General features: G+C 40.2%; 2 protein-coding genes across 25 annotated transcripts in view; both read right to left on the bottom strand.

Moving 5' to 3' along the window:
• Positions 1-27,730, bottom strand: part of MYRIP (myosin VIIA and Rab interacting protein) — a 418,438-nt gene that overhangs the window by 38,293 nt on the left and 352,415 nt on the right. For both annotated transcript variants that reach the window (XM_050780367.1, XM_050780368.1), the window contains exon 11: positions 10,091-10,330. In XM_050780367.1, the coding sequence (XP_050636324.1) occupies positions 10,091-10,330 (240 nt within the window). The remainder of the gene's footprint in view (positions 1-10,090; positions 10,331-27,730) is intronic.
• The window catches only part of RPL14 (ribosomal protein L14), a 575,215-nt gene that overhangs the window by 228,442 nt on the left and 319,043 nt on the right, over positions 1-27,730 (bottom strand). The window contains exon 1 of one of the 23 annotated variants that reach the window (XM_050780472.1): positions 14,847-14,851. The exons of the other annotated variants lie outside the window; for them this stretch is intronic. The gene's annotated coding sequence lies outside the window, so the exon portion shown is untranslated. Of the gene's footprint in view, positions 1-14,846; positions 14,852-27,730 lie in introns of those variants that run through there. 23 annotated transcript variants of the gene reach the window in all.

The following is a 27,730-nucleotide window of genomic DNA, read 5'->3' as shown; positions in this document are numbered from 1 at the left end:
CCTTGGCCTCCTAAAGTGTTGGGATTAGAAGAGTGAGCCAATTATCCTTCTTTTTAACCATCCAATTTAGTAGGCAAAAGTGGCATCTCATTAATTTAATTTGTATCCTTACTGATTGAGCAAATGATAAACTCTGTCTTGTTCATGGCCATTTTCTCTGTACTTCAATAGTGCCAGGCACATTGAGACACTCAATAAACATTTGGTGAATTAAAAAAATGAACATGCTAACCATATGGCAAGTTCTGGGCAAGGTGTTATATTAAATACAAATTGTAATACAATTAAAGTTGAATATTTTTTCATATGCTTATTGGCCATTTACATTTTTTTTTTTTTTTTTTGGTGACTCGCCTGCTTATGTACATTACCCTTTATCTATTGGAGTTTGATATGGTTTGGGTCTGTGTCTCTGCCCAAATCGCGTGTCAAATTGTAATCCCCAATATTGCAGGTGGAGCCTGGTGGAAAGTGATTGGATCGTGGGGGCAGATTTCCACTTTGGTGCTGTTCCCATGATAGTGAGTGAGTTGTCTTGAGATCTGATTGTTTAAAAGTGTGTGGCACCTCCTCCCTCACTCTCTTCCTCCTACTCCAGCCATGTAAGACATGCCTGCTTCCCCTTTGCCTTCTGCCATGATTGTAAGTTTCCTGAGGCCTCTTCAGCCATGCTTCCTGTACAGCCTGTAGAACTGTGAGCCAATTAAACCTCTTTTCTTTATAAATTACCCAGTCTAAGGTATTTCTTTATAGCAGAGTTATACAGAGTTATAATACAGAGTTATAAAGTTCTTAATTCTTCACCCATTATATATTTAAGCACTATGTCTTCTTAACTATTCTTTTCCTTTTAGTTTTATGGTTTTGATGAACGTAAGTTCTTAATACTTATGCAATCATATATTTCAGGCTTTTAAGGTTTCTGGCCTTTCTTGTCCTAATGTTACAAAATATTCATCTATATTCTAGTAATTGTGTAACTTCTTTTACTTAACCTTTTAAACTCCTGCCCATTGAGAATTTATTCTTGTATGTAGTATGATGTATGAATCTAATTTAGTTCTGCTTGTACTACATAATTTGTTAATCTAATATTCCTTAAAGAATCTTTCTTTGATATTAAATGTACCATTGTCATGTCATAATAAATTTCTGTATTTTCCATTGTGTTTCATTAATCTGTTTGCTTATTCCAGTGTTAGCACCACTGCTATAATTACAGTTGGAGTTTTCTTGGCTATATTTTATGCACTTATTCTTCCAGATGAACTTCAGAGTAACTTCATCAAGTTTGCAAAAAATCTCATTAAGATGATTGGAAATCTGTTAAATGTATGTATTAATTTGGAGAAAACTAACTTCTATAAAAGTGTGAAGTTTTCCCATCGGTACACAGAATATGTTTCCGTACTTATTCAGTCTTTATGTCTCCTAGCAAAGCTGGTTAATTTTATTCACATGAGTTTCATACATTCGTAGTTAAGTTATTCAAGGGCACTATGTATGTATATATATATGTAAATGTGTATGTGCATATGTATATTACATACAGTAAAATTCAGCCTTTAAAGGCAAATAGTTCTATGAATTTTGACAAAAGCATGCAGTTGAGTAGCTACCACCCAATCAAGATTTAGAATATTTCCATCAGACCAAAAAATTCCCTTATGTCTCTTTATATCAACCTTCCCCTCACCCCATTCTCTTGTAACCACTGGTATGTGTTTTGTCCCTATAGTTTTGCCTTCTCCAGGATGTCATGTAAGTGGGAAATACATAACCTTTTGAGTCTTTTTTCCCTCAGCATAATGCTCTTAAGATTCATTGACATTGGTGCATTTATACTTGTTTACCAGCTGGTGAGCTGGTGGACAACTAGGTTGTTTCCAGTTTTTGGTGATCATGAATGTTTTTTGTGTGTGTCTGTGTATGTGGACATAGGTCTTTATTTCTCTTTGGTAATACTTAGGAGAATTTTTGGGTTATATGCCAAGTGTATGTTCAGCGCTGTGTGTACTTTTGCTGCTATTGCAAATAGAATTTTTCTTTATATTTTCTGAGAGGTTATTGCTGTGTATATGAAATTTTTGCTTATGTATTACTCTTTTGTGATAGGCCACCCTACCAAACTTATTTCTAATAATCTTTTCAGTTGATTTTATTATCTTAACTCAGAAATCTAAAGTCATCATAGTTTTGTTTTCTGCTATCTAATATTGGCAATTTTTATTTCTTATTATACTGGAGGGAATGCCAGACCAATGTTGAATCAAAGAAATAGTAGAAGACATCTTTGTTTTCTTTCTGTCATTTAATAGTAATTTTTAAACTTGGGGTTTATGGATGGGCTTCATGCAATCGGTGACTTTCCAATTTGATGAAAATCAATTTCTTTTTTTAAGCTTTATGGAGAAGGGGTTTACAATGTTCATCAAATTTGTAAAAAGGTCTGCAATCCCCAAAAGGCTACCAGTCACTGCTGTTGAGTTTTTGTCTTCCTACTTTATCAGAAATGGTTGTTTAACTTTATCAGCTGTTAGTTTGGAATTCATTCTTCATTCAGTATTTAGGAGTATTTTATGAATTTCCTACTATGTCAAACATCAAGCTAAGAATTTAATAAAATAATCATGTTTCTCTCCCTTTAGCCTGTAAATATAACAAAAATGTTAATAGATATCCTAAAATTAATATTATTACATTCTTAGACTACATCCTGTCTGGTAGTCATAAATTATTACTTTAATTCATAGTTAGAAACAATTTGCAATATGTTGAGAATTTTTGAATGTTTATTCACTCGTGAGTTAATTTGTAAATTTTTGGTGGTGTGTGATTTTTTGTGTGTGAGATTCAGAACTGGGGTGCTTTCCATTTTTTTAATTGCTCAAGAACAGTTTTATTAATGTGAAGGTAATTAGCACCATGAACGTTTAATGGATTTTATTGTCAAAGATACCTGAGACTAGCTTCTTTCTGAGAAATAATTCCTTGACCACTTTGCCAATTTCTTCTGTGGTCTGTTCAGGTTTTGTAAACCTTCTAGAGTCAATTTTGCTCATTTATTTCTTTAGCAACAATACGTATTTGCTAAATAACTACAAATATTTGTCTGTAATTTAAAACAAATCTTAAAGCCACACATATTATTTTTTACACGTATGTACGTGCTATTTGATTAACAAAATACACATTTATGTAAAAGCATTTACAAATTCATCTCTTTGTCATGTGTTTCTTTGGTCGGTAGTAAAATGTGATGTTCATGATGTTTTTGATATTTAAAGTGAGCTCTCATCAAGAAAAAAATCCAGGGCTTCTGGTGCTTTGAAGTGGATTTTCTTCATCATGTTACAGAATTATCTTTGTATTACACTGAGAGAGTTTTTTCCCCCAGTGGAATATGTGTTGAATGTTTCCAAAAGACATTTTGGCATCAGTTGAGATTATGATGTGCTTTTAAAAAATAGTACTTACTAAATGAGTGTAACAGTGGGGTTTCCTGCTATTCACTTTATTTTGCATTCTTGGAATAAAATATATGAGTTATGGTATGTTAATCTCTTAATGTTGTAGAATTCAGTTTGCTAGTATCTTCTTTAGGATTTTGGCATTTCTGTTTATAGGAGAAACTGATATACATGTTTTTCCTTCTTTAGTTTTTACATTTTCTACCCAGAGATGTTTTCCAAGAGCACAATCTTGCTTATCCTGCAGAACTTCAGATTCACAGTATCTTTGCTTCCTCTTCCCCCTCTCCAGAGTTTCTTACTTTTGGGCTTCCGTGAGGTGAAAGTTCTGAACCAGTTCCTTGCTTGCCAGGCCTTTCTACTTAAAACCTTTTGGAGTAACTCTGCCTTTCTTTCTTCAAACCATTTCTGTCCAGCACCTCATTCTACTGCTGTGACTGGGGTGATATCCTTATCCTGGCCTTCCAGGTAACACCTGCATTTTAGAGGCTTGAAGGTATGTCTGCATTGGAGTTCTGGGCAATCTTTCCCAGTCCATCTTTGCCTAGAGAGGAAGATATTCTGCTTCTCTCTTTTGAAGATCCAAAAGAGAACCTAGAACTCTACCTTCCTGGCCTGGCAGGCCCTTCCCCAGGACACAGTTGTGGGAATGAAGGGTGCAGATGAGCATGAGTGAAATAAAACCTCCTCACCTGTTCAAGCACTGTGGATAAGAGCAGTAGCTCTAAGTGGACAGTTAAAGCTTCTCTTTTTTCCTAGGGCAGCAGTTAAATAGAAAGTTGGGAAAGAGGTGTTAATTCCTCAATAGGCATAAGGCCTATTGAAATCAGCGTAGTTTGGAAGTTATAAGTCAGTATCTAATACTATATTCACTCTAGCAGCAAGTGACGATGAGGCACTCTTCTGAAATAAAATTCTCCCTGGGTTGTAGGGTGTTATAGCCTCATGTGAATGGTTATTTTATGAAAGTTAGACACATATGGACAATACTTGATTTTATGTTAACATCATGACATCAACAAAATTTTTTTCACAAGCACATTAAACTTGAGAAACCCAAGTCTCTGGGTTTTCTCAGACAACAGTCAATAAATCTGCTTCCTTCACCATTGACCAGGATTGTGTTTCCATGTGGCTTGGCTTTAGTAATTGGGGGGCAGCCATCAGAAGATGCACAAATTATTCTCTTGTTTGGGGATATAATTAAAGACATTTAATTTATGTTTGGGGATATAAAGAAAGACATTTATTAGTTTAGAGAAGTCTCAGTACTTTGATGAAAATTATTCTATGAAACTATAAATACAATTCAATTTTTTCAAAATTGAAAAAATGAATATTATTCTATGAAATTATAAATGTAGTTTCACTCTTTAAAGTGAAACTAAGAGTCAGTTTGAATCCCAGCAGAGATGTCTGCTGGTTGTTGACTCCCTTGTGAAAATAAAGCACAATGGCTCAGCTACTTATGATAATTAATAAACAAAGACTCTTAATAAAAATGCTTTAAGGACACTAGATGTCAAATTTGGCTATAGTGCAAGATTTGCCTAATCTAGTCCTTTAACAAATGCTCATGTTCCAAAAGATTGACACATAGGACATCTTTTTTCATATACAGTATTGTAAATGATACTTATGTTAAGAAGCAAAAACCTATTTATTCTATTGCATATCTAGAACTTTGGAATTTTGGAACCAGAAGGGAACTTGGGGACTGCTGCTCCAGGCCTGGAAAAATTAGGGGGTTTAGGGGAGACTTGGTCCCTGATGTAGTCTCCAAACTCAGGCCAGGAGTCCTTAGTCCTCCTTTGCATCCCTCTTTAGGAGGGCAGCAGCTGCGTCCCTAGAGGCAAAAAGAACCACTTTAGCCAGGACTTTCTTCCAGAAACATTGGCATGGCTAGTGCTGTTGGCATGGCTGCTCAGTGGTTGGGGAGAAACAAGTGCTCATTCCCAGGCTTTGAGGACCACGTGGTTTGGAAGGCTGACCACTGAGGTCTGGTGGAACCAAGTTATTACTTAAAGAAGAAACATGACCTTTCAGGAATCCAGTTCCCAAGAAGTTTTGATCTGGCCCCAAGCTCGTTCTTCAGCTGGTTAAATTCAGGTTCCAGTGCCCATCCTTAAGTAATCACTGGGCCCCAGCCTCCAGTCAAAGGAAGACATTAATCCAACTGTAGGGATATGTTTGCATGCAGCAAAGGTTTGAATCCCATCAGGTAAAAGCATGTTTCTAAAATGCTGCTTCTGCTGCTGGACAGGATTCTGTAGCTCCAATTAGATGGGATGTTATACTGAGGATATTGAGCTGCCATTGATGTCACTGTGTCTACGGGCATATGCGCATTCCTCTGCTTTGGCTCCCAAAGAGCAGGGACAGTGATGGAGGCCCTGGCTGAGCTCTGCCTCTGTATGAGGCAAGCCTCCTTTTGGTGAGATAAAGCCTATCAGTAACCACTTTGGTGGTTAGACTTCCTCACTGCTTATTCACAATACCAAAGTAAGTATTTGCAGTTTGGGGATGATACATTTTCTTCTGTTTGTCTTAGTCTGGGCTCCCCCAGAAAATGACCCCGAGACAAAAATTGGGGTGCACATGGCTTATGTGGGAGGCAGTCCCAGGAAACAGTGGCAGAGGAGTAGGGAAGTGAGACAGGAAAGGGAAGAGTCAGTAGAGAAGACTGCCTTATCATGTAGTTTATCAAGTAGTTCATCACTGTGGGTGCCACCAGCTACATACGCTGAGGGAGTCAGTGCGTGGCTCAAGCCTCAGAGTCATCATCCCAACCGAAGCAAAAGAGCTGGGATATTTACACCCTTCCATCAGTCACTGGTTAGCGCCTCACTCCCGCTCCTGGGAGTGGCATTTCTCTGGCCCTTCCAGCTAGTCTTCTGATTAGGAAGAGGGGCTCCTGCTACTCAAGAGAAGGCCCTCAGGTAGTTGGACTTTGGGCCAGTGTACACTACCATGGTTAAGAAACAAGGGTGGAGCAGTGGCAGCTTCCGGAATAGTCACATTACCCTAGATCTACTCCCGAAACAGTGTGTGTGTGTGTGTGTGTGTGTGTGTGTGTGTGTGTCTGTGTGTGTTGCTCAGACTAGTGGTGTTGGGGTCATGGGGACATCACAGTTAACTCTGATCCTGAAGATGGTAACCTAGGGATCTGATGTAGTGATTTCCACACTTACACTCTGCATGGCATCAAGGAGCACCAAATGTAGTTACAGACCCACAGCAATGACACGGCAAGTGTTGATTGGGAATCAGCACTAAGCTGTTCCTTCAGTACCAGCAGATGGATGATATTTCATGACAGTGAAGCTTATTTTCCTAAAGCTACAATAATTAAGATTTGCTGGGCTCCTGCTATGTGCCAAACCATACACTACATAATTCATTCCTCACAACCCTATAAGGAGGTATGATTATCCCCATTTTACAAATGAGGCCAAGATGTATTTATTCAATCAACAATGAAAACCTGGACTGGGTCCTAGGGATCAATTAAAAAGCAAGACAGACATGGGCCTGTTGACAGGCTGTGAGCAAGTGCAGGAACTGTAGGGCAACCTGGCCACTGAGTGGAGATAGAATTGGAAGGGCCAAGAAGGGCCTGGAGGGTCAGGAGGCCAGTTAGGAGGTGAGGTAGAGTAAGCGGGCAAGAAATGAATCGTCATATTCTAAGTAGTAGCAGTGAGTTAAGCCATTAACCAACACCACAGAGTTTGCAAACTGCATGGTTTTGTTTTTCTTTTTCTTTTTTTTTTTTTTTTTGAGACAGGGTCTCTCTCTGTCATTGCCCAGGCTGGAGTGCTGTGGTGTAATCATGGCTCACTGCAGCCTCAACCTCCTGGGTTCAAGTAATCTCAGCCTCTCAAGTAGCTGGGACCACAGACATGAGCCACCATGCCCTGCTAATTTTGTTTGTTTTTATTTGTTTATATATTTTTTGAGACAGGGTCTCACTCTGTCACCCAGGCTGGCATCCAGTGATGAGCCTCAACCTCCTGAGCTCAAGTGATCCTCCCACCTCAGCCTCTTAAGTAGCTGAGACTACAGATGCACGCCACCAACCCTGGCTAATTTTTTGTATTTTTAGTAGAAATTAGGTTTTTGCCATGTTGCCCAGTCGGGTCTGAAACTCCTGGGCTCAAGCGATCTGCCTGCCTTGGCCTCCCAAAGTGCTGGGATTATAGGCATGAGCCACTGCACCTGGCCGGTTATGCTTCAGACTCAGTCTAATCCTAAAATGTATCTCAACACTTTTCTGTTTTTAAATAATATTCAATACTTAACCATATATTTCTGTTTTTCTTTTTCTTTTCCTTTTTTTGAGATGGAGTCTCACTCTGTTGCCCAGGCTGGAGTGCAGTGGCACAATCTCGGCTCACTGCAAGCTCTGCCTCCCGGGTTCACGCCATTCTCCTGCCTCAGCCTCCTGAGTAGCTGGGACTACAGGTGCCCGCCACCACACCTGGCTAATTTTTGCATTTTTAGTAGAGACGAGGTTTCACTTTGTTAGTCAGGATGATCTTGATCTCCTGACCTTCTCCTGACCTTGTGATCTGCCCACCTTGGCCTCCCAAAGTGCTGGGATTACAGGCATGAGCCACCATGCCCAGCCATATATATATATACACACACATATATATATATGGCTATATGAATTTTTACATGCACAAGAATATGTTTGAATATTTAATTCACTAATTCATGGTAGACTAGGAAGGCAAGACTTGAACTTTGAGAAGCTGACACATTTGGGAATCTGAATAAAGCCAACTCTCTTAATTTCCTGCCTCATTAGGGCCAGGGCAGGATGGAGGCGCTTGTCTAAGTCCCCAGGAAGTCCCCCCAGTAGCTCCTTCTTTCTCTGCTTACATTCTGCCCAGGGGAGAATAGCGTACATTGATGGCTGTGCCTCAAGGAGGTTGCTCCTTGCAGAATGATGAAGGGTGAGGTTGCATGACTCAGCCTGGCATGCTACTGGTACAGTGAGAGTTTTTAGAGCCTTGGGACCATCAGGCAGCAAAGCCAGTAGGAGACAGAGTCATTGTAAGAAAGAATGTGATATTCTCCAGATACTATCTGGCTCTAAGCTCCAGCATACAAATCTGACTGTAATGTGGCATCAGTTATCAGTTCAAGTAACAGAGAGGATCAGAGCCCTTTACCATTTGCAACAGGTTGGAGTCCATATCCCAGTGAGGGGCTCCTCGTGGAGACCAAGCTCCACTCTCCACCTCATGGACAAGCTGGGAAAAGATTTATGGGTGAGGACTTGACGGTTATGGAGGGTGGGATGGGAAAAGTGAAAAACAGAGTTCAATTTGTTGGAGGGTTCAGGGGCTCAGCAGTAATGGTCTTCAATTCCTCCTCCACAGGACCCCAGCTTGGCTGCTGAGCAGATGAAGGCAGCTCCTTCACCCATGCATGTGCATTAACAGCAACTTCTTAGTTTACACAGTATACACTCGGGACACAGAAAACACCTGGCAGGTTTCTCTCTAACAAATCATCACTCTGAAGATAAAACCGCATCTTTGGCTCATTGTAAAGGAAGGGCCTGTGATTTGAGGCCAAGCAGGTTTGTGATGCAGCCTTAGCTCTGAAACTTACTAGTTGTGAGCCTTTGGTAAGGACCTCAATGACCCAGCTTCAGTTTCTTCTTCTGCAAAAATGGCCTGCTTCTTTTTCAACGGGTTATTTAAGGACCTAATGAACATGTGTACAGGCACACGCACAGAGGAGACACAGAGGAGACACTCAACAAATGTTAGTGTGTTCCCTTCCGTCGGAGGCTGGCAGGGATATTCTGACTCTAAAGTAGCAAGTCTAGCATAAACGTGCTTTGAGAAGCTGTAGAGGAAACCCCAATACTGGGGGACAGTGGGCAGAGCACTGACTACGGGGAGGGAGCGTGGGATTCTTTTATGCCAGAGGTTGGGTTTATCTTCTGTGGTTTTCAAACTGTGTCCTTTGCAACTCAGGGGCTACTGGGGGTAGGAAAAGGGGAGGAGGAGTGTGGTTCTGAAACTCAAGTGGTTAGAGCTTTGGGGACCCTAAGACGGGAATACTTTTTTACTGTGTGAAATACTGGGATTCCATATAAAGACTGTTTGAAAAAGGATTCTGAGGCTAAAACAAACAAACCAAAATCTGAAAACTGCAGAGAGAAACAATCCAGAGGGCCACTTTGAACACGAAGTCTCCTTAGCATGGAGCAGAGCTTCATCATTGATTAAAAGAGGGGTTGGCTAGATGACCTCAGTCCGTGGACAAAATTCCTCAGGGAGAGGGTGGAGCAGGAAATAACACTGATTTTTACCAGTGAGAGGGATAAGGGGCACTAAATCATAGACTCAAAGCCAAGGGGCTGTCTTGATGAAAGATAGTGGAAGGCAAGAGTTCTTGGGAAACTTCCATGGTGCTGTTTTCCTGATTGTACCACCCAGTGCAAGTTAAGAAGGGTTCTCTTAGGCTCTCCTAAGTGCACAGGGTTGGGCATTTTAGAGAGAGCTCTTTGGGGACCCAGCACCTCTCTGCACCAATATAGAATCTCCAGCACCCCAGTGCAGAAGCTTGAGCTGTCTGCAGGTGGCTTCACAGCCCCTTACCTTCTTCAGCTCGTCCTGGACGCTCTGGCTGTTGTCTTCAGAGGACAGACTTTCCTTCTGGTTCTCAGATTCTGTCTTGGGCTCAGACTCCTGATCCTCCCCTGAAGAAGTCTCCTTTTCACTCATTTTCATTGCTAACTCGTACAGCCTGTTTCTCCGTTTCTCCTCTGTGCTGTTTATGGGAGTCCGGGGGTCCCGAGCCTCATTGCTGATGTCTGTCTCTGATAAATCATCCGACACCTAAATGAAAGCCAGAATCATGAGATGAGGAGCCCTCTGCTACAGCCATGTTGCCTCTTGTTCCCAATAACCCCTGAGTAAAGGAACATAGGAACATATAGTCTAGGAAAGTAACAGCTTTCTTACCTGGTCTGTTTTCTTTTCAGATGGACTTTTAGTTTTTACCTTTACTTTCTCAAAGGCATGAATTTGAGAAGGTAAGCCTCTTTACTCAGAAAAGTGTTTGAATTCAATTTTTTTTTTTTTTTTAAAAATTCACAGACTACTCTCTGAGCTCCCACCATGGGCAGCACTGTGCTGGTGAAAGGATGCTTGGAGAACCTGACCAGCCCTTGCCTGGGTCAGCTCTGTAATGAAGGAGACACACTAAAACTTTCCATATTCACTTTCAAAAATTGATACTGAATAATTGTACATATTTATGGGATACATGTGATATCTGATACATGTCTACATTGTATAAAGATCAAATCAGGATAATTAAGATATCCATCACCTCAAACATTTATCATTTCTTGGTGTTGAGAACATTCCAAATATACAATAAATTATTATTTTTGGAGACAGGGTCTCACTGTGTTGCCCAGGCTGGAGTGCAGTAGCTATTCATAGACCTAATCCCATGACTGATTAGCATGGGAGCTTGGAGCTGCTTTGTTTCCAATCTGGGCTAGTTCACCCCTCCTCAGGCAATCTGGTGGTCCCCCGCTCCTGGGAGATCACCATATTGATGCCAGACTTAGTGTGGACACCCAACCAGCACAGCACACTATAGCCCAGAGCTCCTAGGCTCAAGCGATTCTCCTTGCCTTAGCCTTCCAAGTAGCTGGGACTACAGATACATGCCACCATGCCCGGCCCAAAAATACAATAAATTATGTTAACTACAGTTCTCCTACTGTGCTATCTAACATTAGAACTCATTTATTCTATCTAACTGTATTTTTGTAACCAGTAACCAATAGGGTGGGAATGGAGAGGAAGAGGTGTTGGCTAATGAGTACTAACTTTTCGTGGTGGTTGAGTGCAGAGAAAATGATGTGTGTGGCTGGGATGTGGTGAAGGGAAGGGATTCTCACAGCCCATAAATAAGCACTTGATGGGAGGGGTTGAGGATTAGGGAAAGCTTCCCTGCAGAAGGGACTCTGAATTGAGATTCAAAGTTAACGGTCACCCAGCTAAAAGGGAGAGAGGGAAGAACAATATTCTAGGCAAAGGGCCTAGATTTCGAGATGGTACAAGGACCTTGCACGTATGTAAGGAATATTGTTTGACATTCCCTTAATGATGATATCTCCTGCTCCAACTCTCCACTTGCTGAATATCTCCTAAACTCCTTCTGTGAGTAAAGCCTTTACTAGGCCTGGGGAACTCTTTTACTTATTTTTTAAATAAAATATAACTCATTACAATTACCATATGGGTTCACTGGACCTTTTTATAAATCTAAGATATATAATGGGATCTTTGTGATCTTATTTTTCCTGTCTTTTGAAACATTTTGCTATTTCATCATCCAGGGAATTATTTTTCATCATTACTCACCAATTATTCCAAATTATGCTTAAAAAAGATGAAAAAATAAGTAGAATATTGAAATTGCCTAGAAGGATGATTCAGTAGGGACATAAATCATCACTATTTTGAATCTGCTTTTAGTTTTCACTGCATACAATTGAAAATTCCAAAAACTGACAGAGAACAACATTTCACCATCATTAGATGACTCAGAAGATGAATTCAAAGAGGACAGCAGGTCTCTAGATTCTAACAATAATGGTGAAATTGGTTATATTATTGAAATCTCAGACGAAGAGTCTTCAGATGACAGTGTCCCAGGTGAATTCTCTCAAGCTCAAGAACTGATGAGTAAATATTATCAACAATATTAATAAGGATGAAAAAGAAGTCTGGTCTTTTCATCCAGTTACTCATTCAACAGGAAGGACTTCATCACAAAACATTTTGCAACAATAATCTGGATATCTTGTTTTTTAAAAAGACGTGTGATACATTCTTTCATACTTTGTTTGTGTATCAATTTTACTTGAGAGAGTTTGTAATTGGATAAATTCTAAAGGCAGATGTCTATCCAAAGGTGATTAGAAGAAAACAGATGACATAGAAATGAAAAATATCACTGAATAATTAAGAGAAAAACATCTATTGGAAGTGATTATTTTTTTTTCTGGTCCCGAGTGAGAATTGATTAGGGAGGGACTCATGTGAAGTAACCTGTACTCCTAGCAGCTTGAGAAGGGGGAATTCCTTTGCCTGGGATGTGGAGGTGGTCCACAGGAAGAATGACCTCTGAGCAGGTTCTCAAAATATGAGGAACATTTTAATACACTGTAATGGGACAGGCATTCTTGACGTAGAAGCAGCAGGACCAATAGGACCCAGGGCGCATGAAGCTGCTTGCATAGTTATAGGGATAAGGTTCAGAAGTGGAGAGAGTGAGGAGCCGGGTGGTATGGAAAAATCAGGTCTGGGTCAGTCTGTGGAGGGTTAAACACCAGTCTAAGAAATAGGGCTTTAACTATCAAATAGATTTTCTGCTATTGTTGTAGTATGCACTAAATTAGCCAGGAAATCAGCAACTGGTTACAAACTCAGCCCTGGTGACCTTCTCTTATCATCTCTACACATGGAGCTGTCAATTCATGTTAACTCTAGTTTACTTTTATTAACATTAAGCTTTGGCCTAATTATTGCTTGAATATACAGACCATGAAAGACTAATTTACAAGGCTAAAATAGTTAACCCAAAAGATGAAACCTGCTTAACATGATTTGTCTAGGTTTCATGTCTATTTATCACGAGAAATTATGAGGAATTATTGTGATTCAGTCCACATCCAGCAAACACGTGTTGAGCACCCACTATGTGCTGAGCACTGTGCTTTACTGGGGCTCAAGGGTGGGAGTGACACTGTTCCTGCCCTATTGGAGTTGACAGTGTGATGGAGAGAGGAACATTGAACCAGACAATTGTAACATACTGGGGAACAGAATAACCACACGTAAGGGTTTGATGATACTCAGAGGAAGGGCCCTCATCTGGTTGGTTAAGGTAGATATTGTCAGGAAGGGAAATTAGAATAGATGATAACTGAGCAAATCTTAAAGAATGGAATCCTAAAGATTATCAGGACATACCTCAAGTTTTATTGGAGCAGCAAGAATCATAACGCTAAGTGATGGTTCTTGAGTTCACAGAAAGACGAATCGTATGCATACAGATCTGATGCCCAGATGAGATACCATAAGCATAACTGGAAGCATCATTATCAAAAGCCACAAGAACTTCAAAAATAACAGTATTATTTGGCCATCTAATATTCATCAAGTAGATTAGCAAATATTTATATCTCCAGAGAAAAATAGGTATTTTTAGCCTGCAAAGGGTTAAGCAATCCCTGCCCTATGTTATAAACTCACACATATTTTCCCCCATGAGCTGATTTTAATTTTCATGATAGCTGAGACAGTAAATGCTAAGCTGGGATCTTGGCTGACATGGAGTCCATGGATAGGCCTCTGTGGACCCCTGATATTGTTCACAAACTTTGGTATGCATGCACACTTTTCTAGGATGAGCATTATTAGTTTTCATCAGATTTCCACAGGGGTCCGTGCTCCCAAAAGGCTAAGAAATATCGATAAGAATACTTAGCAATAAGAATACTTCCTAAGTAAGACAACAGTAGATGGGTACATGTTAGTTGAACATGTACGCCATTGGAAGCTTACAGTTGAATTCAGAGAAGGGAGCAGTAAGGAGGTTTGTGTTTAAAGCCAGCTGGGAAACAGAATTTAGAGAAAATAAGAGTGCTGCTGAGTCTTCAGCCAACAAAAATGCTCTTCTACTTAAAAGGGACCCTGATTATCACAACAACTTCACCCAAACACCAAACATACTCACTATGTTGGACAGTGAGGGACTTAAGCAGATCACTGAGAAGATTATGAACTCAGTGGAGAATCCTGAGAAGCTTTTGCAGGGAGGGCGGTGGGGGTCAGGGGCAGAGGGTGGGGTGGGAAAGAATGAAATTCCTTATGGGCAAGCTGAATAACTATGAGCAATGTCTGTATCTGGGCACAAAACATTTTAAGTAATCTGAAAATCAGAGTTGCTTGCCCACTCGTGTGGTGTCTCAAAGTCTCCACCTTATAAAGCGGTATTTGTACGTATAATGGGACATTATTTTGAAAACAAGAAAGCAGTGCTTTTCATTTCCCATTAAAACTGCATTCCCTTGTGTCTTCATTTTCTTAGGCTAAACCATAAGCATTTTATCCCAGGGAAGGTGAATGTAGATCCAGAACCAAAAGACCATTGATCAGTTCACTCCATTAGCTCTTTAGGGTAACAAAAGGCTCAAAAGACAGATTTTGTGAACACGGACAGAGGGTGTCTAGAGATGAATCTGTTGAAAAGCTAAATTTCACTTCTACTTCTATTGAAATCTAGAGAGAGGCAACCTCACAGGATGCCTATGACCTCTGACCCGCCCCCCCCCCCACCTTATGATGATATGGGCAGCAGAATCAGAGTACAATCACCCCTGATAAGGAGCTTCTCAGGGAGGCTGAAGGGGGCTCCAGGGTCCCTCCTGGCACCTGTGTGGCACAGAGGGCACCCAGAAGCAGAGTCATAGAAGATTGCTGGTGACACTGTAATAAAGTAGCTGTCCTGGGGTTGGACAGCCAGGGCCAGGTAGCTGACACATGTGAGAGCCATGCTGGCGCCCGTGGAAGGGGTGCTGGCTTCTAATGGAGCAGACAGGGAACAGACCAAAGTTCCCAGGTCTTAGACGTTGGCAGCAGATGCCAGTGATGCAGAGAAATGACCTGATGAGCAGGGTCCCCATCACTGCAGAGTCCTGCAAGGACCCGGAGGACACTGTCTAGCTCTAAGATGCCCCGCAGCCACGAGGACCCTACAAGCTCCTCAATATGCTCTCCAAGACAGCGAAGGCAGAGAAAGTGGAGGGTTTGGAGGACTGATTATTTGCCTAGGAAAGGCAGGTTTAAATGGAAAGAAAAGGGAAAATAATTCAAATCACAAGAGGCCAAGTTTTCTTTGAATTGGTTGATTTACATTCCTAGCTAGTCAGAATGGGGAGGCGAATGGGGAAGTTTAAGGCAGTTACTAAAGAACAAAAAGTTGCCTCTTCCTTGCACACTTAAATGTAGCGTGTGGCCAGGCATGGTGGCTCATGTCTGTAATCCCAGCAGTTTGGGAGGCTGAGGTGGGTGGATCATTTGAGGTCCGGAGCTTGAGGCCAGCCTGGCCAAAATGGTGAAACCCCGTCTGTACTAAAAATACAAAAATTAGCTGGATGTGCTCGCTTGAACCCAGGAGATGGAGGTTGCAGTGAGCTGAGATCGTACCACTGCACTCCAGCCTGGGTGACAGAGTGAGACTCTGTCTCAAAAAATAAAAAAAATTAAAAAAAATATATATATGGAACTTGGAGACCCTGGCTAAACAGAAATGCATATCTTTAAACACTTAACGATGGAATACTCCTAAGATAAGTCAGTATAGTTTCTTAAACAAGAGACTTCTAATATGTTTCCAGTGGTGTGCAAGTTCTTTACAATAACCTTAAATGTTGCTTTTCATCTCACTGATCACTGAAAAAAGAGGCATGTTCTGGATTACCCAGGCCTTGACCCCACGGCTAGGTGCTGCCATGTGTGTAAGATCTCCGTTCTTAGATCTGCATTTATATTTAGGGTGGTGCCAACATTTTTCTTAAATTGACAGTATTTAAAATTTAATGCAAACTTTCTCAAACTGGAGGTCTTCTAAAAATTCTTGAGGAAATTACTGAATTCTTCAGCTAAAGAAACATGAGAACAGAAATAAATGGAGGAAGGCCAGGCATGGAAGCTCACACCTGTAATCCCAGCACTTTGGGAGGCTGAGGTGGGCAGATTACGAGGTCAGGAGATTGAGACCATCCTGGCCAGCATGGTGAAACCCTGTCTCTACTAAAAATACAAAAACAATTAGCTGGGTGTGGTGTTATGCGTCTGTAATCCCAGCTACTCAGGAGGCTGAGGCAGGCGAATCGCTTGAACCTGGGAGGTGGAGATTGCAGTGAGCTGAGATTGCACCACTGCACTCCAGCCTGGTGACAGAGCAAGACTCAGTCTCTAAATAAATAAATAAATAAATAAATAAATAAATAAATAAATGGAGGTGAGGTGATGGGGATTTGAGTGGTGGGGGAAGGAACGAGACATTTCTCACTGCCGAGCACACTGTGTGGGTGCACGCTCTACAGGGCACTGTGCACGGAATGTCACACTCAGGCATCCCAGCAGTTCCCTCTGTATTGATGAGGACAAAGGCTGTGTGTACTGTCCAAGGTCACACTAGTGGATAGCTGAGCTGAAGGTGACCTGACCCTGAAGGCCAAGCTCTTCTCTTACACCAAAACAAGACTGGATGCTCCAAATTAAACCGTGCCCACTAAAAGGAAAACAGCAGAGCCGTGAAGCAGGGAGAGAATCCAAGAGGCAAGGAGTTTAACCTCTTGTTTCACAAAAGGGAATACTTAAAGGAGTGAGAAGATAATTTTTCTAGAATTCTTTCTGGAGATGAATACCCTGAGATTTCCTTAGAATACTGTCTTTACCTCAGTAACCCCAGTGATCTGTGCACACTGAAATCTAGCCTATTGTAATTAAAATTTTTTTTTTCTCCTATTTAGCCTCATCATCTTTCTCATAAAAAGCAGCCCCAGTCTCAGAAAGTTTTTCATAGGGCTGTCTTTCACCTGCCAGGTTGTTTCAGGAGGCAAAGGGCAGGCAAGGCTCTGGGCTTTCTCCACCTTTTAAAAAAGAGTCCAGATAAGGGATAACTTTCAACAGTCCCATGTTAACCTTTGTTGAATATATCCTTGTGTCCTCGTGGCTCTCCTCATTCCTGTTGATGAACGATACTGAACCTGACCTAAAAAACCAAGTTTCTGCAGCTTGCTTTTAGATTTTATTTTAGTAGACTTCAGAGAAAAGCTCCAACTTACAGGTTAAACAACTTTAGGGCACTCAGTGTGGCAAATGTACATAGTTTTCCTTGCCAATCCTTTGGCACAGCTATTCAGAGGCTGGAGACAGTGGATGAGCCATGGGGCTGCTGGACTCTGCAGCTGATCCGTCTCTCCCAGAGGACTTGGAACGTTTCTGTCCCTGGTGTCTAAGGTAGAAGTTTTCCCACTTCCAATGCACTGCTGTTCACCTAAAACTAGTCTAATTCACATGCTATGAATAAGGTATTTGTTTTCCTTATAATTGGTGTGATAGCAGCCAGACACATACACAAATATACACCAAACCCTTAGTCAACTTCACACAGTGGAAATGGAAAGACACCATCTGGAATCTTATAGAAATTAATATTATAATACATTTCCTGTTGCCTCAAAGAGAGTCTCTCAAGGTTCTCTCATGGAGAACCCATCACGTGGAAGGACCTGCCTGGCTGGTGGAATTGCACAGAAGGTATGGGGACTAACTACCTGGTGATGAATTTGGTGAAGGATGTAATGAAATCTTAGCACCAGGATGTCATCTGGAAGGCTTATTTTTTAGCTTTTATTATTACAGATCAGTTGCTTTGGTATATAGATTCCATGATTTCTGAGTCCCTTATATTATTACATTAAAAAACAAACAAGTCTGAATCTAATCTGGGGCACATCTCCCACTCTCGGAACCAAAACCTCCTGACTGCTGGTATCTGCACCTCCTCTGTGTTTTTTCATTGCTAATCTCCTATCTGATGGAATTAGACTATGCTATTTTTTGAAAGGGCAACCACTTATTCCCCAGAATTATGGCAATTCCATATAAAATATCTAGAAAATTGCTAGTCTGGGCTTTTCAGGTGAATGTTTACATGAGGAATGGGCAAATTTAACCCATTTATGCCTGAGGTTGCAGGTTTTTGAATTTTTGCAATCAGACCTTTGCGATGACCTTGAGCAGTCAGATAAATAACTCCCACATGCTTAGCGTTCCAATAATGAAACATTAGGCATAATTAAGACACAATTATCTTCATACTGGCCACAATTGTTCTGTCGCTTTGTGGAGCAATCTGTTAGGAATAAAGCAGCACTTGCAGTGGGTTTCACTTTCGATTTTTCTTTGACTCAGGATTGTGATAGGCATAGACTAAGTTATGCGATCCATGAATTTTGGTGGTGATTCAGAACCTGGGCCTTAATGCCAGTGTGAGAGTCAGGGTCAGCAGTAGGATTTCCTGGCAATCACATGATGACACGCAGGGCAGGGGTTGGGATGAAGGGACTGAGTGTGCTCTAGACCCCTTTCTCTGTATTGGCCCTGAATGAGTTGCTATCCATTTGAATGAGCGGGGCTTGGGTCCCTGCCATATGGAATAGAGAACTCAACATTTTCTTTCATGGAATTGACATGGTTTTATTGCTACATACAAGTAAAAGCCATAGTTGATAGCCCTGCTATTTAATGTCTCCTAAAAGAAGGCCCCTAATAATTTAACCATTGCTACAATCAAGTGATCATTTTCAGTGGAGAATCCTTAATATCCAACAGACTCCTATTTAAAAATCCTATATAGAGAGGCTCCAGACAGGCTCCCAATACTCCCCAAGATTGAATATAAAACTCTGTTGCATTTATGCACATTTTTTTCCTTCCTAGAGAGAAGACCTAGAGCAAACTTGCTCAACCCATGCCCCATGTGGCCCAGGATGACTTTGCATTGAGCCCAATACAAATTCATAAACTTTCTCGAAACATTACCAATTTTTTTTTGCTCTTCTTCTTTTAGCTCATCAGCTATCATTAGCATTAGTATATTATGTGTGACCCAAGACAATTCTTCTTCTTCCACTGTGGCCCAGGGAAGCCAAAAGATTGGATACCCTGACCTAGCGTACTCATTAGGTTCTCGAAAGGGCCCATAACAAAAAGAAAATGTAAGAAGCACCATTTTCCAGCAAGTGTCTCATTTTCTAGACATGTTCTCTGCAACCAGTTTATCTTGGAAGGCACTCCTAGCAATTCTTGTGCTCCAGGGGAAATCAGTTGACAGACATGCGACTAAGATTTTTCTTCTGAGGGGTTATTTGGTCACACCTGCTCTAAAGTCCTTCCAGGTTATTGTTTGTGCTTGCTGGGCTGCTGTGGACGTGGAGGTAAGTGGTGAGGAATGAGGGAACAACTGCGCCTCAGAGCAGCTCTGCTTTCAGCCGTATTATGATTTGTCTCCTCTTTATTTTTATTTTTGTGGGAGATACAACCTTTGGCACTCGCCTGCCTTCTCTTTAGATTTCATTTAAGGGAAACCTCTATGCCTAAAAATATTTGAAAATCAGGGTGGAGAATTGAAGGGCAGAGGGGAATGATTACCCTTTGGTCTGTGTACTGGAAATAATTCCAATACAGTTCTGAGTAGATTTTAAGGCCTTGCCTGGGGATATTCTCTTGGTACACTTCAGAGGCAGGCGAACCTTCTGGGAGCCCCAGTGTTCTCAGGGGAGTGTCACTACTACCTCCAACTCAGCTTACTGCCAACATGCGTGGCCTCACAAGCACTTGTCAGAGAGCATCCCCTCGAATACAGAGCTCCACAACACTCATCAAACAGGGAGGGCAGCAGTGGGGAGGCAGCCTTCCACTGCTCTCCACATCCCCACACTTAATCCTGGAGCAGCCCGGACAGCAGAGGTCAGTGCATTTTGGCCCCTCATCAGCCTGACTTAATTGAACTTAATTGAACTTAATTGAACAGTGCCCGCTGTGATGTATTGGTCAACACTGAGTGACATTATGAGAAGCAGCCCCGAGTGTGAATCCATGGAAGCAGTTTAGAGCAGGGGCTGCTGTGGTCTCCATCCTCTCCACAAGGATCCACAGGATGAGTTTCTCTTGGATTTTAGCTCTGAGAGCAGCATCCTTTAAGGAATGGACTTATTATTCTACTAGAGCTTCCATGACTTGGGGAACTGGTCATGCCACCCTCCTTCTATTGTCTTCTAGAAACTCAGGGACAAATTTTTGGTATCTCTCACCTAAGAGTCATTCCATCAATTTTGTAAATTATCATTACTCCTTGCTTCATCTTATCTTTTCTACTCTGGTTTTCCCTTTGTCCTCCTTTTCATTGTTATATTTTTATTTTATTTTCCCCTGTTCATATTTACGTAAGCCACTTTAAATTATTTCTGGAGCAAGGCATAAACCTATGAAGTAAAGGAATATTTACAGATGATTAGTTATAAAGAACTGGTAGTTTCTCACTATGGCAAGACTCTTAACATATTTTTAAAGAATAATTAGAATCTAGAATGCTAGGCGGGAGAAAGTTTACTCCAAGAAAACAAGTTTTGCTAATGAGTATAACCAAAAATGAAACATTGGAGGAAATTAAAATAGCAGCCTCCTGTGATCCTGAAGTCTCAATCAACAAAAAATTAATCAGCAGGTTTCCATTTTAAAATGGTATCTGGCAGACATCTTTCACACAAAATTTCCACCAAAACTGTGTGGGAAGATATAGAAAAAGATGAAAACCCACAACACTAAAAATCAATCAAAGTCCGTTTGTTGCCAGTAAATGAATGGGGAAATTTTTTATTAAATAGAAGGCTCACGAGTGCACTTGGAGACTCAGTTACTCTCTACCTTTTCTAAGTAGTCACAGTAATTGTTGACCCTCCTCCCAGTATTCTCTCAACCTCGAATCTTGGTCCAGAAATATTAAGATAAATGCTCACCATAAAACAAAGCAAAACAAATACCAAGAAACAAAAACACAACAGTTGAGCCTTCTATTGTGGCAGTGGGACTTTTTAAGCATCTGAAGAGAAGCTCACTTCCAACTCCCCTCGGTGCTTCCCTGTTTTATAGCTGCTTAGAAAATGTATTTACCTTAAAATATTTAGGTGGGTAGGAGGAAGAACTAGCCATGGCACCGTGTTGCATCCTGGGAGGTGTAGTGATAAAACATAAGCTCTGGGGTAGAGACTACAAAAACCATGCCAAGTGTGTGATGGTGTCTGTTATTTCTAATTCATTCGTTCATTCATTATCTATATATTCAATACTGTGGCTAGGTTCTTAGCCATCTGATCAGAGAAGCATAATGCGAGGCAGTAAGAATAACAAAAATCCCCTGTCTTAAGCTAGCAGAGTGGAAATGATTTGAGGGCATTAGATATTGGCAAACAATGAGGGTGGGGATAGCATTATCCTCATTTAAGAACTGCTAACAGGAAAAGTTAATGTGGAACCCATGGAAAAATACTGCAGAGAGAAGGAAACAAGTTAGCCTGAAGGCATCATGTGAATTTTACTAACAATCAGGACACAGTGTCTGGTAGCAGTTTTGCATTCTCATTAGAGAGTAATAATACAGATTTTCAATTAAGAGGTGTAAAAAGCTATAAGAGTTCAGCACTTAGACTAACAGACTACAGGATAAGGTGAAATGGGAAGACAAAAGACTGCAGAAAAACTGAAAACACAAACACTTGCATTTGAAGTCTAGACTTACAGAATTACACTTGCATTAATTCTACAACAGCAGAATTAATATTCAAAAGAGATGGGGTTTTAGTCCATCTATGTCCATCAGGGGGGTGGGTTTAGGAGGATAGAAGAGTGTGTTCAGCAGTTTATGTTATGGATTGCATAGAGCAGGGGTCCCCAGCCCAGGGGCCACGGACTGGTACTGGCCATTGGCCTGTTAGGAACCAGGCTGCATAGCAAGAGGTGGGCAGCAGGTGAGCCAGCATTACCACCTGAGTTCTGCCTCCTGTCAGATCAGGGGTGGCATTAGATTCTCAGAGTAGCGCAAACTCTATTGCGAACTGCACATGTGAGAGATGAGAGTTGTGCGCTCGTTATGAGAATCCAACTAATGCCTGATAATCTGAGGTGGAACAGTTTCATCCCGAAACCATCCCTCACCTCCCACGACCTGCCGCAATCCATAGAAAAACTGTCATCCACAAAACTGTTGGTGCCAAAAAGGTTGGGGACCCCTGGCATAGAGGCTCAGTGTGCAAAGGTATGTGTCAAGTGAGTGAGGCCAGGGATAAGGTAGAGAATGCGAGAAAGGACTCCTGCTTTCAGCTGGCTTCATCTGCTAATCCTGGCCCATGAGGTGAAGCATCTAGCAGGGAGTGAGATGACAGATGTACTTTTGCGTCTCCTAATATGAGTCCTTCACAAGCCTCTAAAAAGACAGGAATTAAGAAAACTGCAGAACAATGAAGACAACAGTAATGGGAAATTAGAGAAATGAAGGGAAATGAATGTGAGCTTCAAGAGACAGGACCTTGTTTTGTTAATGCCCAGAACAATGCATACATACACATGCAGTTTTGTCTCCAAAAAACAGAGAACATGTGTTCCTTCCAAACACACATAAAACATTCACAAAAACTGACCATTTATTAAATCATAAATGCAGTCTCAACAAATTCCCAACACTAGCAATTATGTAAGCCATATTCATTATTCATAATGCATACTAAAAATTAGTGACAAAACCAAAACAAAATGCAAAAACAAATCAAAGTGTTATCCATCTCACTAACTTAATTTGATCAAAATGAGAATTACACTGGAAATGATCAATTACTTGGAAAAGTTTGACAATGGGCACATTGCATATCAAAGCTAGCGGGGTGGAAACAAAACTGAATTTCAGGGAAAATTCATTAGCTATATTGGAAATATATATATTTCTATATATATCAGAATATATAGAAAAATGTGTGAAAACAAGAAAGTAAAAAGAAGACATTAATAAATATAAAAGTATATTTTTATATTTTATTATATATGTTATTAATATGTTATATATTAATAAATATAAAAGTAGAAATTAATGGACTAGGAAGAAAAATAAAAAATCCCTGGGATTTTTTGAATGAAAGTAACAGCTGGTTCTTCAAAAACACCAGTAAAAAAATAAGACTGATAAGTTCAAGTAAGAAAAGAGGGAATGATAGAGAATGATAGAGAAAAGAGGGAATGATAGAGAATGAGAATGAGAGCAAGAGAGAGAAAAAAATCTATAAACCAGAGGATGCCTAACTATAGTGCAGAGAAATTTTTTTAAAAACATGATGAGAATATTAGATATAATATTATATCAATACATTTGAAAATCTAGATTAAATAGATGATTGCCTATGAAAATGTAAATTACTAAAGTGGATTTAAGAAGAGTTACAAAATCTAAATGGTTTAACAACCAAAGAAGAAATCTATAAAGAAAGTAAAAGATCTGCCCCTATAAAGATGCAGCAGGCCTAGATAGCTTAAAAGGTGAATTCTCCCAAACTTTCAGAAAATTATTATGTCATATAAAGTGTTCTAAAAATAAGATAAAATAGAGAATCCTTGCCATGTTATTAGTATAACCTGATACCAAACTGAACGAGATAGCATCAAAATGGAAACCAGCAAATGGAATCTGGTTTTTATTAAAAAAACTAAGTAAAATTTATGCAACAAATGAAAAGATGATTCAAAATTGATAAATCTATTAATGTGATTTACAACATTAACAGATTATAGAAGAAAAAGCTGTCCAGGCACAGTGGCTCATGCCTGTAATCCCAGCACTTTGGGAGGCTGAGGTGGGAGGATTGCTTAAGCTCAGGAGTTCAAGACCAGCCTGGGCAACATGGCAAGACCCTGTTTCTACAGAAAAATAAAAAGAAATTTTAGCTGAGCATGGTGATGAACTCCTATAGTCCCAGCTACTTGGGAGGCTGAGGCTGGAAGATCTCTTGAGCACAGAAGGTCAAGGTTGCAGTGAGCCGTTGTGCCACTGCACTCCAGCATGGGTGACAGGGCAAAACACTGTCTCAAAAATAAAATAAAATGTAATAAAAATAAAAAAGAAAAAGTCTATGATCATCTACTGCCAAAAAGCAGTCACATTCCTGATTTAAATTGTTTAGTAAGTTAGGAATAGATAATTTCTCATTTTGATAGTACCTAATAAACTTAGAGCAAGCATGACACTTAATAGTGAAACACCGGAAGCAGGTCACTAAGGGTAGCAGCAAGACAAAGGCAAGGTGCCAGATGTCATTACTATGTCTCAGTGTAGCATAAGTTGTCACCAATGCAATAAAACAAGAAAGAGAAATAAGTATACATGACAGAAAGGAAAAGATAAGTGTCATTACTTGTTGACAATATGATTATCTATCTGGACTAGCTAAGATGATCACCCAAAAGACTACCAGAACTGAGAAGAGAATCCGTTAGGGAACTAAGTTATAAAATGTAAACATGAAATGAACAGTTTCTATACACCAGCAAGAAGCAATAAGAACATGTAATAAATCTCATTTACAATATCAACACAATGTATAAGATAATTAAAAATTACTTGACAAGAAACGTATGAAAGCTTTGAAAAAAATCTATAAAACTTCACTGTAAAGTAAATAAATGGAAATAAGTACTATATTCTTGATAGGAAAGGCTTAATATTACAGAGATATCAATTATTCTGAAGTAGATATATACATTTAATGTAATTCCAATCAAAACTTAAAAAGACTTTTTTGCAACTTGAGCAGATTTTAACAAATCATTTAAGTGAAGGACTGAGAAAAGCCCAAATGCTTTTAGAAAATGATATCATTTTCTAAAAATCCACACGGTGAAGAGAACACCAACCAACAGATAGCATTATATATTATAAAGTTATTATAATTAAAATAAAATAGTATTTGTGAAGGAATAGGCTTCAAGATCAATGGAACAAAATAGAAAGTAAAAAATAAACCAGGTTGATAGAAATAAAAGGTTAAAATATACTAAAGAGGCATCTGAAACCAGTGGATGATAGATTATTTAATAATAATTTTGTGACAAATTCTTAATTTGAAGTTTAGATCTTATCACATATCACCCAGAAGGATAAAGTACAGATGGTCTAAAGGACTAAACTGAAAATAGAAAACTACAAAAGATTAGGAAAAAATTGGAAAAAAATCCTTATAACCTTGCAAATTTAAGGCCTTAAGGCACCAAATACAAAAATAATAAAGGAAATAACTGATAATAACCAAAAATAACTGAGAAATTATTATGAACAAAAATTTTTTTATGTAAAATATACTTAAGGCAAAAGTGACAGACAAGGAGAGAATAGTTTCACGTGTAACCATCAAAGAACTAAAATCTATTATACAATTAGAAAATAAAACTAATTCCTAAAAATCAGTAAGAAAAAGACAAATAGTCCAATAAAATAACAGATAAAAAAAATAAATGTAAATTGCTTATCAAGGCTAGCGGGATGGATGAAAGAAGAAAAGTGCAAATAGCTTTAAACACAGGAAAAATTGCTCAATTTCAGTAGTAATTATGAAAATGTTAGCCAAAGGGAATTTTTTTTCTTCACATAAAATTGGCAAAAATTTAGCAGACTGACAACACTATTGTTGACAACATGAGAGAACATACTCACACACTGTTATGGCTATGCAAATTGCTATGAAGTTTTGGAAGCTTAATTTGGCAAGTCTATTTTAAAATTAAAGACCCACATGTTACTGTTGCACCTTTAGTTCTTATTGTTTCAAAAAGTTCCGGGAAAAAGCTCAGTCCAGGAAAAACAAAAACTGGTTGGATCCGGAGATGCCTGAGTTGGAGATGAGCTTGATGAACTTTCCCATTACCATACTACAGGCCCCTCCCAGGGAGGAGCTTATTCCCCATTTTCTATACAGGCTACTATGTAGAAGCATGAGGCAACACAGTGAGACCCTGCATTAAAAAAAAATAATAATAATAATTAACCAAAAATAACCTGATGTCTCTGGAAGTGCAGCACCATCCCCACCTAGTGGAGAGGAGTGGGTACTGCCACTAGCTCAAGGTCACTCCCTGGGAGGCAGAGGCAGTGCCTCTTCTCTATCAATGCCTTGCAAAGATTAGCAGTAGAAGACAAATTTCAAGCCACTTCAGAATAAATAGAAAGCTAATTGAGGTGGAGATGTGACATTTTACACCTGCAAGTGAATCATGCAGACAAACTCTCAAGAGTATCCCTTGAGGCAAGTCATTCCATGTTTCTGGACAACAGTGTCTACTTGAGCTAGATAATGATTTACACTTGAACCAAACTTTTTACTTTTATTCTATGATCATAACAATCCCATGAGACAGATTTTTAATGACCTTCTGTTTTGCGGAGGAGAAAATGGGTGCTTGGACTAAATAAAAGACCTTTTCTAGGCAATATGTTAGCAGGTCAATCAGGGCTGATACCACATTCTATGGCTTGAGGACCTGAGTCCTCAATTGTCTTTATGGGGGCCTCAGGACCAGGGATGTGGCTGAGGCATTCATAGAAGATCTTGTAGAAGACACTGGTGAAATCTTGGACCATATCTTTGGACCTGCATGAGTTGTCTGCAGCCACAGGGGACAGTTTCTGGCCGAACTAAGAGTATAGGGCATGGCAGCTAGGCTCCACAAGGTTTGGTATTGGGTTGACAGTGATGTGCAGGTCTTCACCAGAAGAGGTGGGGGCAAGGGCAAGGGCATAGCACAATCAAAGGCACAAGGCTGGGAATGAGCAGGGTGTAGAGAGTATAAAGTTAGTCTGGTTGGGAGCCCATGAATTATCTGAAATTGTAAGCAAGACCATTTGTGCATGTGTGAGTGTACGTCAATACAAGTGCATTTTTAAAGGGAGAAAATTCATGGCTTTAATCACATTTGTCTTGAACTAAACCATGTGGGAAGAACCACCGAGGATCCAGAGAAGGGGTCTGATGTGGACTAAAGAATCACAGAAAATTGAAATAATGTTTACTGAGCCCTAGTGTCAATCTCAGACAGGGCTTAGCTCTTTATAAACATCTCTTTCACTTGTCACGAACACCCTTTGAGGTGGGTTCTAATATCATCTTCATTTTACAGATGAGGAAACCGAGAACTAGAGAGATGCCTTGTCCAGGCCACACAGTTGGATCTGAACCCAGGCAGTCTGACTCTAGATCCCTCAACCCTAAACCCAAGGCCCGTGGCCCTTAAACTTGAGTGCACAGTGGAATCGCCAGGAGGGCTTGTTATAACAGACACGGCTGGGTCCCATGCCCAGAATCTCCAATTTGGCAGATTTCTAATGAGTTCCCTGGTGGTGCTGATGCTGCTGGTCTGGGGGCCACACTTCACAAACCACACTTTGAATTCTAGGTCATCATCTCCAAAGAGGACATGGAGTCCCAAAGAGTTGATGTGACCGTCTAGAGTCACTCAGCTACTTAGCAGCAAAACCAAGACGAGAATCTGGGTCTGTGGATTCCAAACCCAGGACTCTATGCCACTTGTGCTTGCAGGAGGGCACAT

This window comes from Macaca thibetana, chromosome 2, assembly GCF_024542745.1.
Source record: "Macaca thibetana thibetana isolate TM-01 chromosome 2, ASM2454274v1, whole genome shotgun sequence".
NCBI classification, from domain to species: domain Eukaryota; kingdom Metazoa; phylum Chordata; class Mammalia; order Primates; family Cercopithecidae; genus Macaca; species Macaca thibetana.
Note: the sequence above shows the minus strand (reverse complement) of the source record. Positions and strands in the feature narration are given on the sequence as shown.